General features: G+C 35.9%; 1 protein-coding gene across 7 annotated transcripts in view; it reads left to right on the forward strand.

Annotated features, from left to right (window-relative positions):
• The window catches only part of PPARD (peroxisome proliferator activated receptor delta), a 51,247-nt gene extending 38,085 nt beyond the window's left edge, over nucleotides 1–13,162 (forward strand). For all 7 annotated transcript variants that reach the window (XM_014052596.2, XM_014052595.2, XM_087719955.1 and 4 more), the window contains 5 exons: nucleotides 699–850; nucleotides 4,044–4,182; nucleotides 5,882–6,084; nucleotides 6,910–7,360; nucleotides 8,747–13,162. In XM_014052596.2, coding sequence (XP_013908071.1) covers nucleotides 699–850; nucleotides 4,044–4,182; nucleotides 5,882–6,084; nucleotides 6,910–7,360; nucleotides 8,747–8,994 — 1,193 coding nt within the window. In that variant the 3' untranslated portion in view covers nucleotides 8,995–13,162. The remainder of the gene's footprint in view (nucleotides 1–698; nucleotides 851–4,043; nucleotides 4,183–5,881; nucleotides 6,085–6,909; nucleotides 7,361–8,746) is intronic.
• Nucleotides 13,163–13,888: the final 726 nt, after the last annotated feature.

Consider the following 13,888-nt stretch of genomic DNA (forward strand, 5'->3'; position numbering starts at 1 on the left):
TTAGCGGCTGCTAAGCTTTGTTGCAAATCCATGTTCAAATTTCTGGACACAAAGATGGGGATTTTTCCCTATAAGATAGTTGGTTCCAAATTTTGCATCACAGTGTTTGCCATTTAGTACCAGTAGTTGTCAACATATGACTACAATTGAGCTTGAAAATTTGATTGTAAGTTGAGTCATCATGGACATTAAGTGAACATGATTGTTAAGCAAATAACATGGTCATGCATCCAAATACAGCTTATCCAATGGGGTAGTTTTTGCTGGAAAACAGAAAAATATGATCATGTAACCGTAGGACAAAACAGTGGGATTGACTTGTGACCTCCTGCCAGATTCCCATTGATTTTGCTTATGGAAAGCTGGCAGGGAAGGTTTCAAAAGATGACCAAGTGATTGCAGGACGCTACAACCTTTATAAATGTGAGCCAGTTCCTAAGTGCCCAAATTGCAATCATAGGACCATGGGGATGTTGTAATGGTTGCAACATTGAGAACCGGTCATAACTCCCCTTGTTCAGCACTATCGTAAGTTTGAATGATCACTGACTGAATGAACATTCATACTATACTTTCTCAGATTCGGTAATTACAAATGCAAGGTAAATAAGCAAAGCAAAAAGGCCAGAGATTTGTACCAGATCGTACTTTATTGCAAAATTACAATGCAATACCTTCTCCATTCTGTTTCCTATTAGATCTTTCCCAGAGTTCGTCTCCTTCTCTGTTGGACCAACTCCAGATGGGCTGTGATGAGGCAAATTCAGGAAGTCTAAATGTGGAATGCAGAGTCTGTGGTGACAAGGCATCAGGGTTTCATTATGGGGTACATGCATGTGAAGGCTGTAAGGTAAGGACAACACAGAGATTAGATATAACTTTATGAGAGGTAGACTGTGGGTTCCTTGGTGTTCTCTAAGTTTGGAGGTTTTCTTGCAGATGTTTCATTACCAAACTAGGCAACATCATCAGTACTAAAAGGGAGTGAGGTTTGCTTTTATTTTTATATACTAGTGGCTTGTCCTGCCAGTGTTGGTGGGAGTGTGGTGGCTTCCCAATTAAGCTGTTGTTTACCGTTAGCTTGCTTGTTTGAGTTGATAGTTCCTTGATTAGGGTATTGTTTACTTCTTAATTGTTGGTCTAGTGTTAATCTTGGTGTTAATCTCTGCTCATATGGGTGTTGATTGTTGGGGGGAGATTAGGGTTTTGGGCTTTTTGATTGTCTCTTTTGAGTGGTATATAGATGTTTAACTCTATGTGCTTGTTGATGGCCAATTTATCTGAGTACCAGGCCTCCAGGAATTTTGTGGCGTTTTTGGACATTTTTGATCTAGGATTGCTCACAATTTACCAGGTGAAACTATGGTTGACTCTGTTCATGTGTTGTGAAATAAATGAGTTTTCATCATGTCTTCTGTCTGCTAGTTGGTGTTCAAAGATGTGTCTTGCCAATCTTCTACCTGTTTGTCCTCCATAGTGGCTGTTACAGTCCTTACACTGTAGGTTGTAGATGATTCCTGTTTTTTTTCTCCTGGGTGTGCTGCGTCTTTTGATTTACTTAGGATGTTTTGGAGGGCTTTAGTTAGTTTGTGTGCTACAATGATGCCATGTGGTCATAATAGTCTTGGCGGTTTCTGATATGTAGCAGTAGTTAGACTTATATACCGCTTCATAGGGCTTTCAGCCCTCTCTAAGCAGTTTACAGAGTCAGCATATTGCCCCCAACAATAATCCGGGTCCTCATTTTACCCACCTCGGAAGGATGGAAGGCTGAGTCAACCTTGAGCCTGGTGGGATTTGAACAGCCAAACTGCTGAACTGCAGTCAGCTGAAGTAGCCTGCAGTGCTGCATTTAACAACTGTGCCACCTTGGCTCATGTTTTTGCTATATGGCAGTGTTATGCTTTATGCTTTTCATAACTTGTGTTGGTTAAGCTATGGTGTGTTGAATGATCAGGCACTCTTTGATAAAGCTACATGGATATCCGTATTGTTGGAAGACATTGTATAGTTTCTTTTTTCAAGGTTGCTTCAGTATGTTTGTGCTTGTCTAAATAGACAAGCATCTCTTGAGTAGTTACTTTGTTAGTGGAGCACCTGGGTTGTGTGGGCAGTTTTTCAACAGACTTGTGTTTCTAATTTACTATCGCTGCCTCTGCTGTTGAGAATATCTAGGAAAAGGAGTGTATTGTTTTCTTCTTGTGAATTTTATTCCTTTGAAGATGTTGATAGTTTTGTGTGTTTTTTCTAGTTGGTTCTTTTTTTATTATTAGCATTGATGATATTGCCTAATTTGGTAATGAAACATCTGCAAGAAAACAATTGAAATAAGAGAGTGCCAAGGAGGCCACAATTTAATTCTGAGCAACAATTATTTTTTGGGGAGGGAAAAACGGCACTTGAAACTGTGGAAGTCCTCTTTTTGTTGTTCTTATTTTTCATTGAATCTCTCATATCTCAGAATGTAGAGATCGCTTTTAGAAATTAAGCCTAGCTGTGAATGTGATAACGGAAGCAAGATCTTTGTATGCATAAAGATGGAAAGACTCACAGATTCTCACAATGGAAGAATGGGTGGTGAAGTTAATGGTAATAGCTGAGATGGCAAAATTAATACCTTGATTAAAGAAAAGGATTTTGTCAAGCTTTGTTTCTATGTTGAAACCACTTTTGGACTTTTTCTTAGAAACCAAAAGAAATGCTATAGTGATTTTGGGGTTTGACTGTTGGAATGGTTTATGAGTATAGAAATATAATATTGAATTTTAGATCAAACGATTAATGTATTTTATATTTGTAACTGAATCAAAGAAAGTTGGAAGTTACCATTCTGTTTTTTTTTCTTTTCTCCTTATTCCTTTGCACTTTCCTCTTCCATATTTGTTTTTTCTTCTTAATTTCTTTTCTTCTAGTTTTTTTTATTATTTATTTATTTTAATTATTTAGAGGATTTGTATGGCTGCCCACTCTTTCAACAAAAGAGCAACTGACAATAAAAATCAATAATATAAAAAGAATAAAAACAATACCACCACACCTGGGCAATAATAAGCAATGAAATGAGCCACTTGATGGGTTCCATGGATTGGAGTCCTCAGGCCTGTTGGCTGAACCAGAACTTCAGTGCTTTGTGAAAGAGTGTTAAAGTGGGGGCCAGTTTAACCTTTGCGGGGATGATGTTCCAAAGGGAGAAAGCTACTGTGGATAAGGCCCTTCTGGGTCCTGACAGATGTACCTCCTTAGGAGATGGGACCCACAACATTTCCCTGCCTCCCCCTCTAGTGGGTTGAGTGGATGTAACTGGGAAAAAACAAAGTCCTTCAGATAACCTGGTCCCAAGCCATGAAGGGCTTTAAAGGTGATATCAGCAGGTTGAACTGCACCTGGAAGCAAATCTGCAGCCAATGCACCGCAGGAGAGGTGATGCTTATGCACACTTGGGTCTGCATAAAACCATGCAGGGAGCTGCATTGTGAACTAATTTGAACTTCTGGATGTTTTTCAAGGGCAGCCCCATGTAAAAAATGTTGCAATAGTCAAGACGGGAAGTGAGTAAGGAAAGCATGAAATTTATATTTTATTTTTGGTAGAAATTTAATGAAGTATTTTTTCTTAAAAGAAGAAGCTAGAACTGGCTGAAATGCTGCAGGACACATATTAACTTCCTCATGGTCCCAGGGTAAATGCTCATAGTATCTTAAGTAATACCAACAAAGATGAGACAGCAAGGATGTTATGAAGTTGGGATTTGTTGATTACAGCAAAGTCCATCTGGTGGTCACATGTGAAACTGCATGCCTGCTTTTTATATATTAAACATATTTATTTAGGTACTCTCCCCTACCTCCCAATCATTATTTTATGCATGCATGCATATTTTCATCTCAGAAGGTTTTTTTGTAATATGTTTAAGCCATCTACTTATTGCTGAAACTATTGTCCTAAGATCTAAGGTAATAGTAAACCTGGCTAATAAAAGGATATTAATATCAGAATGAAATATCTAGTTTGTTTCCAACATCTGTCTTATCTCTTACCAACAGGGATTCTTTCGTCGAACAATCCGCATGAAGCTAGAGTATGAGAAATGTGAGCGGAATTGTAAAATTCAGAAAAAGAACCGAAACAAGTGCCAGTACTGCCGCTTTCAGAAATGCCTTTCACTAGGCATGTCACACAATGGTGAGATCTCCTTCCTCTTGCTCTGGGTAGGGGTGAAGCATAGAGTTATAGTGAGATCAGTGCAATTATACATTTACTGTAAAATTTAATAAGGGGTAGAAATTTGAGGAATGCCTCACTGGATAGACCTGCTTTGAAAAAAGATATATTTAAAGCATGGGTACCCTACATACCATTTTAAAATACAGTAGCTACCATGTTTCCCTGAAAATAAGACAGGGTCTTATTTTCTTTTGACCCCCGAAATAAGTGCTTGGCCTTATTTTTGGGGAGGTCTTATTATTTTGGAGGTGCAGAAGGCAGCGATTGTGGTCACCTCATGGGTGCTGCTGTGTTGCAATATTTTTGGGGAGGCTTATTTTAGCACATGCGCTCAAAAGCCCAATTGGACTTATTATCTGGGGGCTCTTATTTTCAGGGAAACATGGTAATAAATCAGTATCAAATAAAATGAACGCTAAAAGCTCAAATATCATTTGAGCATAAAATAAAAATATGGTCTATGCAACCCAAAATGTCTATTTGCATTTCCAGAACAAAAATAAAACTGGTTTCCCTCTGAAATCTATATAAAACTATTCTAAATAATTGCATGTGTTTATTTTTTTTCTTAAAGGATTTTGAGAGTGTTTTGTATGTTTCCGTGTGTTGATGCCTATATTGCATAAAGAAAAATAATAATAAAAAACTAGGGTATTTATATGAAGGCACACAGTAATTTTAATGCAGGCTTGTTGCAAAATTTGTATAGTCAGTGTCCAATTGGACAACTGTATGGGAATTCAGTGAATGCTGGCCCACGTTCAAGGTTAGATGGCACTGCAGTAAAAGCTCTGCTTTTGATTATGAAACGGTTAACATCCTACAATAATCTACCATATGTCCAAACTGTTGATACTGAACTGAAGACACATGAACTAACATTTGATCTCCTGATCCCGACTGGCATATGGGCTGACAGGAAGAAGAATGATTGCATTTGCTTTAGAGCAATAGGTAGTACTTTTCCTCCCAGATTTGCCTGTGTGTAGCAATATGTTTGTACTGCTGTGCCATAAATTTGAAAATGCCTACTAACTCAGCCTTTCAGTCAGCACAAAAGCACCCATCCAGAAGAATGGAAAGTTTCTTTCCACCAAAAAGACATGCCTTTGCTTGCCTGGAGAAGCCTGCTGACATAGGATATGCTACCTTGCACTCCTCTTCAGCATTATACTTGGGGAGGTAATTATCATTAACTGTGTCACCCTGCATGTGTTTACTTTTTTTTTGAATGCCCTTAGGAAGATATTGCTATATTTTTGAATTAAAATGAATTCAATTAAAATAAAGATTTGTCGTGGAGCAGCAGGTGTGGGCATAGTAACTTGAACAGTAGATTAGAACCAGATGACCTCCGTTCAGTCCCACTCAACCCATAATGTTCATTTATGACCTTGAGTTAAAGTCCGTCTCTCAGCCTAACAAACTTCTCACAGCTGTTATGGTGATAAAATGAGGAACATTGTGTATATTTTCCCTAAACTCTTTGAAGAAAAGATGGCATATAAACTGATATATTTATATTTGTCTTTTTCTATAATGTTATGTTACAAACAAAAAGCAGTTTTAAAAGCTATGATAGCATGTTAATAAAAAATAACTGTTAACCTTTTTAGCTCAAGGCTTTTAAGCCACCTGCTTTGTTTTGTTTCTTTAGCCATTCGTTTTGGCCGCATGCCAGAAGCTGAAAAAAGGAAGTTAGTGGCAGGACTGACAGCTACTGAAATCAGCTGCCAGAACCAGCAGGTGGCTGATCTGAAAGTCTTTTCCAAGCACATCTACAATGCCTACCTGAAAAATTTCAACATGACCAAAAAGAAAGCACGAGGCATCTTAACTGGAAAAGCCAATAGCACCCCTGTGAGTACCTCAATTCTAGAGGTCTATGTAGTGTACTAAGCAAGAAAGATATTCTTCTCAAAATAAATTAGTATATATGCATATTTTTTTAAAAATGCTATTTTTTAAAACTATGAGTAGTGTTTAAAAGATTTAAGTGAGATTGGTGTGCTATATTTATAGATAGCAGTAATTAAATGAACTGCCAGCAATTTACATTCCAGTAAAAACTATATATTAAAACTTCCATTAAAACTTGTATCAATAGAAATGACCAATAAATATAACCCAGTTTAACAGAAGTCATATTTAGGTTTCAAAAGCTCCACAAATAAACTTCCCAGTCCTGTGAAAAATTCCAAGATACATGCTAATCAGATCTCTTCTGGAAGGCTTTTCCACAGGGAAGAACATCCCATGAAAGCACTTCTGGGGCCCCATTCTTCTTACCTTCTGCCTATGGGAAATCCTAAGTATTCCCACCTGAGATGACTTCACAGAATAGACTGATTCTACATGAAGAAGATAGTCTTCAAGATATCTGAAAGTCAGATTTTTTTGAGCTTTAATAAAGTCATAAATTGAATTTTAGTGTTATTATTTTTATATAATTCCATATTTTCACATATAATAAAAAATAATGATTTCTTTCAACTTGGTATGACTAAGCTACATTTACCCGAAGAATCTGGTTCTCAGTTTGTACATTGTATTCTGTTGCATAGCACAAAAAGGGGAGGCTTTAAATGATCAGTAGTGTAAATAATAAGCATTGTCACACTCTGCCTCTGGCTGCTGTTAGGTTTCTCATGATCAAATCTTAACTTTATATGTTGTTTTTCATAGCCTTTTGTGATTCATGACATGGATACCCTGTGGCAAGCTGAAAAGGGTCTGGTGTGGAAACAGCTGATAAATGGGATGCCACCATACAAGGAGATTGGTGTTCATGTTTTTTACCGCTGCCAGTGTACATCAGTCGAGACCGTGCGGGAACTCACTGAATTTGCCAAGAGCATTCCCAGCTTCATCAGCCTTTACCTTAACGATCAAGTAACTCTCTTGAAATATGGGGTACATGAGGCCATCTTTGCTATGCTTGCCTCTATCATGAACAAGGATGGACTGCTGGTGGCCAATGGCAATGCTTTTGTGACACGTGAATTCTTGCGCAGCTTGCGCAAGCCCTTCAGTGAAATCATGGAGCCCAAATTTGAATTTGCTGTGAAGTTCAATGCCCTGGAGCTAGATGACAGTGATTTGTCTCTGTTTGTAGCTGCCATCATCTTGTGTGGAGGTGAGAGATTAGAAAAATATTAAGCAAGAGGGAGAGGTAATTCATTTTTAGCAAGAGATCACATTCAGAGCACTTGATAAGTCATTCTCCTGTCAGTTCATGTCACAATATTGGGTAGCAGTTTCACAGTGTATAATTATGTCAGAAATCTATTAGATACCTTTCAAAACTTTCCTGCTATTAATGATAAAGCGAGAGTAATATATGTGTGGATATAAAATCAATTTAATATCAATATTAAATTTAACAGCATAATAGAATGAGTGAAACTATTAACAAACAATTTCATTCAATACTAATCAAAACATTATTACATTATTACAAAACATTATTATTTACTACTAAATTCATTTATTAGATCCTGCACATCCTCCAGAACTTCAAGACATCATATATAACATTTCCTCCTCACATTTTTCCATACAATTACATCCTAGCAAAATTGGCTGAGATGGCCCAAATAGCCAACTGAATTTTCATTACTGAGGGTGAATCTAGGACTTCCCATTTCTAAAAAGTACTGCTACATGTATTGCTAGTGATGTGAAATTAATATAGTGTAGTGACTGTAGTCCAATCATTTAATTCTTGTAAATTTTGGCTGTTATTCTATTGCAGAAACTTAATTGTGCTATAACCAGACTAATAACCCAACTAAGAATCCTTAAGACACTATTTTATGAATTAATAAAATTAGAAAAAAACATAATTTCACTTGTGTTCTTATCTATATTGAATTGGCATAATTTGGAAAAGTCTTTTAATTATAAGAATGATTATAGCTATAACTGTAGAGAAAAATGTTCTTTTAGAGGGAGAAAACTGTTACCATCTTCAATCAGCTAAGGTGTCATATTGCTGATCTTTAAAAGAAACAATAGATTTAGGTGCTATTGTTTATAGAAAAAGAAAGTGATTTTTACTCACAAGGAACTTGTTTGTAATAGGGATAAAAATAATTTTAAAATAAATATTTCCATACAAGAAGTCAAGTCTAAGATGATTTTTAAAAAATTCAAAATATTTATTCCTCCATGAAGAAATAATGGGTGGAATACACACAATCATGCTTTTGTGTTTTGTTATTTTGCTTGAAATTGATTTTGTTTTCAAATCTTGATAGTTTTCCCAGTTTCTCTGCCAGCTTTTATATTCAGCAGCATTATGATTTTGCCCGAGGCTGTTGATACATTAAAGTCTAGAGGATGTTTAGTATCAGTTAATATTCTTCTATGAAAGAAACTCCCTAAGCACGATACCGTGGGGCAAGGTAACCTGGCATTTATTTCTTAAATATTCCTGAGGAAAAAAAGTAAAAATACTGATAAAAGTAAGCCACAAAATCAAATGTTTTATAAATAACTTGGTGTATTTCTTTTCTTATAGACCGCCCTGGCCTAATGAATGTTAAACAAGTGGAGGCGATACAGGACAATATTCTCCAAGCTCTTGAGTTCCATCTACAAGCTAATCACCCAGACATTCAATACCTCTTTCCTAAGTTGCTGCAAAAAATGGCTGACTTGAGACAGTTAGTGACTGAGCATGCACAGTTGGTGCAGAAGATCAAAAAGACAGAGACAGAGACTTCACTGCACCCTCTCTTACAGGAAATCTACAAGGACATGTACTGAGGAGCTTATATTTATCAGATAGGTGAAAGCCATGGAATCCAGCAAACGCTTGTATATTAGCGAAGAAATCCCTGCGTCTTCCATTTCTTTACTAGAATTACTTTTACTAGATGATTGGTCTATGCTGTTGTGGTGGCTTACAGTGGAAAATGGAAATTTACCACTGGGTATAGACCAGAGGGCTTCCGTTAACATACACTAAATGAAATTTAATTTGTTGCTACAGTTCAGCTCTTAGCACTATACCAGAGCTGCTGAGGCAATTTACAACCTCCCCCCCTGTAAATTTACTTGAACTGTTATATTATATTAACATGAATTGTGCCCAAATTATTACAGCAAGCAGTACCTTGAATTGGGAGGTACAGAAATAGCACTTCATCATACCTGTTACATATTATTTTTATATTTCAAAAATTTTGGCTGGCCCTAAGTGTAAATTATAGGATATTATAAGGAAATATATTACAAGGAAATGCGAATATATAAATTTTCCAAAGAAATATCCAAGTGTTGCATGAAAAGTATGAACACTCCTTGCAGAAATTCTTTTACTGGAAAGGCATTTCGTTTTTAACCTTAGTGCACAAAAATAGATTATGTGTTCTGGCTGAAAGTCTTGTCTTCCACATGGGTTTTTACAGGCCCCTGCTGATTCTATACTGCAGATTGTTGAAGCTCTTCATGAATTAGAATAGTGCTTGCTTATTTACATAGAAAAGTGGGTTTTCCCCTTCCTTTCTGTTCAGGTGCTCACTCAGTAAAGAGCTGGGTCTGAAAAAGAGTGGGAATGGCATTTTCTCTTGGACGATAGCTGCCAGACACATTTGTATCCTTCATTTCAGCTAAATTAGCTTTAATGTCTAAACTTTGAGAAAAAAAGAATCATCCTGATCACCTGAGCACTTCACTTTTGGGAAGGGGAGAATACAGTGTAAGAAAGATTTTAAAAGGCAGCAGTCAGATTCCTGTGAAATTGGGGTGATTTATGGATGGTAAATAGAGTCAATAGTATTTTATTTCATGATCTGTGGTGCAACTTCTTATGATGTCCTTTCCAAGAGGAGGATTCTTAATAATTGCACTTATGTCTTTCCCACAAGCACAAACACATACCCTTTCATAATCAGTAATTAGGAATACAGGTAATCCTTGACTTAAAACCACAATAGGGACCAGAATTTCTATTGCTAAGCAAAGCAGTTGTTAAGTGAGTCATGCCTGATTTTATGACTTTTTTTTTGCCACATTTAAGTGAATCATTGCAGTCAGTAAGTGCATTATGCAATCATTAAGGCTCCCTCATTGAGTTTGCTTGTTGGAAGCTGGCTGAGAAGGTTGTAAATGGCTGTCACATGACCTTGGAAAAATGCCACCATTGTAAATGCATGCCAGTTGCCAAGCACCCAAATTTTGATTATGTGACCATGGGGATGCTGTAACTGTCCTAACTGCAAGGCCTGGTCATAAGTTATTTCTGCAGTGCCATTGTAACTTCAAATGGTCACTAAAGGAATGGTTGTAAGTCAAGGACAACTTAATTGTTTTATGGTAAGTTTTCTATGTTTAGAAAACATTTAACAAAACTTTCTCAATGGGTTTTGTCAAAAATTCATGATAATTTAATATTTCCCGAGCATTTCAATTGGGTTAGAATACAATTTTGGTTCCTTTTTCTTTCATGATTGTTCCTACTTTATTCCATAGGTGTGCCAGACAACTTTTTTAAATATAATTCATCAGCATAGATCTTCTTTATTATAGAAGATTCTTGGGTGTGACTTTGTCATATTGATGTGCCAGTAATGTGAAGTGATTATGCCTACACCATGTTGATATAATGTGGAGTTTGTTTGACTTCTTTCTTTCATAACTTCCAGTGTGTCCTGACTGAGTGCAGAATAGATCAACATGGTGGTTGAATGTGGCATTAAGAGCATTGTCATATAATGTGATAATGTTTTTCTTGCTACATTGTTAAGTGGATCCTTAACTTTCAGAGAAGAAAAACTATTATAAAAAGAACCATGAATACCAAAAATAGTACACATACAGTATATACAGCATATACAGCAACAGAGTTTTAGATGATGCAAAAATTGCTTAAATTGGCTGGTTATCGTGACATCTTAACTCAATCATGTAGATTTTCTGTTTGTTCTACATAATACTTTAGTTTTTCATTTCTGGATTTGGATATAGGAATTTACAAGGAACGTTCAGTCTTAATTCCTGACACTAATAAGAAACAATATTTTGAAACTAACTTTTTTTAAGTGCCATTCTTTGGGGGAAAGGGACAAATGAAGCAGTGTTTAGCAAGAGCTTTACATGGAGGAAGCCTCCAATTCACAACACCAGTTAAAACATGAGTGTCAAACTCATAGCTTTACATTGTCATCATGTGATATATTGCAACTTTTTTCCCCTTCGCTAAACCGGAGGTGGGTGTGGCCAGCATGTGATGCATCTGGCCTGTGGGCCACGAGTTTGACACCTCTCAGTTAAAAGAAACATGAGGCAAGTGATAAGAAAATTTCCACCCATGCCACTGCCATGGTGGGGAGAGGTACATTTGTCAAAAAACAGTTTGATCTTATGCTCTTAGCTGTTCAAGAAGGAAAATGCTACATAATTGATCTGTTTTGCTGACACACAAATAGAAAGATACATCTTAGGCAACATGTACTCTTGCTTTAGCAAAATACCATTTTTAATCTAACAAAGCATAAAGTTACCATTTAGGGATGAGGACTGTGGTAATTTGCCAACAAGCATGTACTTCAAGTGAAGGAATCCCAGCTTCTGTTTAAAGGTAGGACTTCAGTAATCACTGTAAACAGTACTGAGATAAGGCAACTTTCTATTTTGCCTCATTAGTTTGATTATTTAGCTATCCTACCCAGTTATTATTCCATTATGACTCATAATATATAATTCAGTAGATCCAGAGCTTAGGTATTATTTTTAAAGAAACAAATGCTTATTTTTTAAAAACAGATGATCTTGAAACAGAAATAATTAAATGGAAATTTAAACTGGGCAGCCCTGTTGCTTAAATTTTATTATAATCTTAAGTAATTTACTACCAACTTTTAAACAAAAACTAGAATGAATTTTGTAAGCTGTAGATACTCTTGCAGCCAAAGCACAAGTTTTTGATAAAAGACATATGTTTAACAACTTGCCTAATATATGCATCTAACTAGGATTTCAGATTAGATTGATGAAGCTAGTGAAAAATGGATCGATAATTTTCTCCACTTCTTTATGCCTGTGGTTGCAGAAAGTATCTTGTTAGAAATACATTTTTAAAAATATTGATCCTTTCTTTGCAAGCTACCCTAACAATCCAGACAACTAGACCTGTAGGAGACAGGTAAAACACGTTTTGCTGGTGGTAATGCTTTAAAATATTTAAGGGACTGTGTACACATCTATGCAGAAATAAATTATTTGGAGATTGTTTTGCAGCTATAATATTCCTCAGTTAACTTTTCTGCTTCAAACGTTTTTTTCCATGTGTTCCAATTTCAGACTGCCAATACTATAGTGCTATGTTTTTCTATGGTTGAACCCATTATTTTTTTAAAAAATCTTTTGTGATCTTCATGCACAGGATAGTTACATTAATAAATCTGACATAATAGCTACCATGTATAACTAGCCAGAATGTTGTTTTCCTTGCTAACTTAAGGGGAAGCAAGGTCCCTTCTTCCAACTCAGCACAGATGTAGAGCATTTGCTTTTGTTGTATCTCTATTTCCAGAATGAAATAAGTGCGAAGTTCTACCTCTACTTTGCAGGAGTGATGTGAAATGTGTTTTATTATGAGAATTCATGCTTTTGGAGCCACAGGTGGGCAAATCACTAAAAAAAAATGGCTTGTGATTTTTATATTTCAGCACCTGCCTTAGACCTTGATTTTAGCCACTCTTACTGAAGGCCTCTTTTCCCTGCATCTTGCTGTTCCTCAGGAGATGCAGGACAAATATTTGCAGCACTAGAAAAGTCTGCACCTTTTTTTTTTGCTGAGAGTGTGATGGCAGAACAATGTAGCAATCCTCAAACTGAAATGTATATTTTTGCTAGAAGTTCAAATTTCAGATGTTTTAAAACAAATAGGGACTGACAATATATAAAAAAGAAATAAATATTTAAGAAACAATTACAATGTAGCTTTTCTTTTACCTACTTCTAACCTTAGCTTCCCTGAAGACATAAGACGAATGTTTCTGTTACAAATTTCACAGAAATGCTGAACAGTAGCTCTCAGTCACAATGTATTATGCAATTTTGAGTAATGGTAATTTTGAGTAATGGTAATTTTTAAACTTAAAATCTTTTTAGGGCAAAATACATTTCTGGTCCTTGGGAATCTTCATTTGAATGTGAATCTTTAAAAAATACTGTATTTAAACTGAAGTAGAAGTATACTGAAACAAAAGCAAATTTAAGATACTTTTGGAAGTACAAATATAAAAATGATTAATTTTGTCTCTAGTGTTAATGTAGACTTTCAGGTATAAAATAGATTGCATACCTTAATGTTTTCCTATATGCAAATATCATGAAATGCCATTTGTTTCAGAATCTTGTGTTTATACACATAGATCAATTTGCATGTATAAAGCAGCCTTCAGTAACCCACAAGAGAATGTCAGTGTGACATGCTGTTAATCCAAACCACATTTAATTACTTTGTTTGTGTGGACTCAGTTCAGTACACATAATTTTAGGGTTATCTAACTACAATTTGAGCTCAGACATAACAGCTGATAGGATGCTGACACAGAAATCCAAACAAGTACTTGTAAAAATGATATTTCATTGAGCAAAGTAGGTTATACTTCTAGAAAAGATACATGGGATTTCAGTGCAAGATTCCACATAG

The sequence above is a fragment of the Thamnophis sirtalis genome, unplaced genomic scaffold (assembly GCF_051295495.1).
Source record: "Thamnophis sirtalis isolate CommonGarterSnake01/CBP01778 unplaced genomic scaffold, rThaSir2_p1.2 scaffold_7, whole genome shotgun sequence".
Taxonomy (NCBI): Eukaryota; Metazoa; Chordata; class Lepidosauria; order Squamata; family Natricidae; genus Thamnophis; species Thamnophis sirtalis.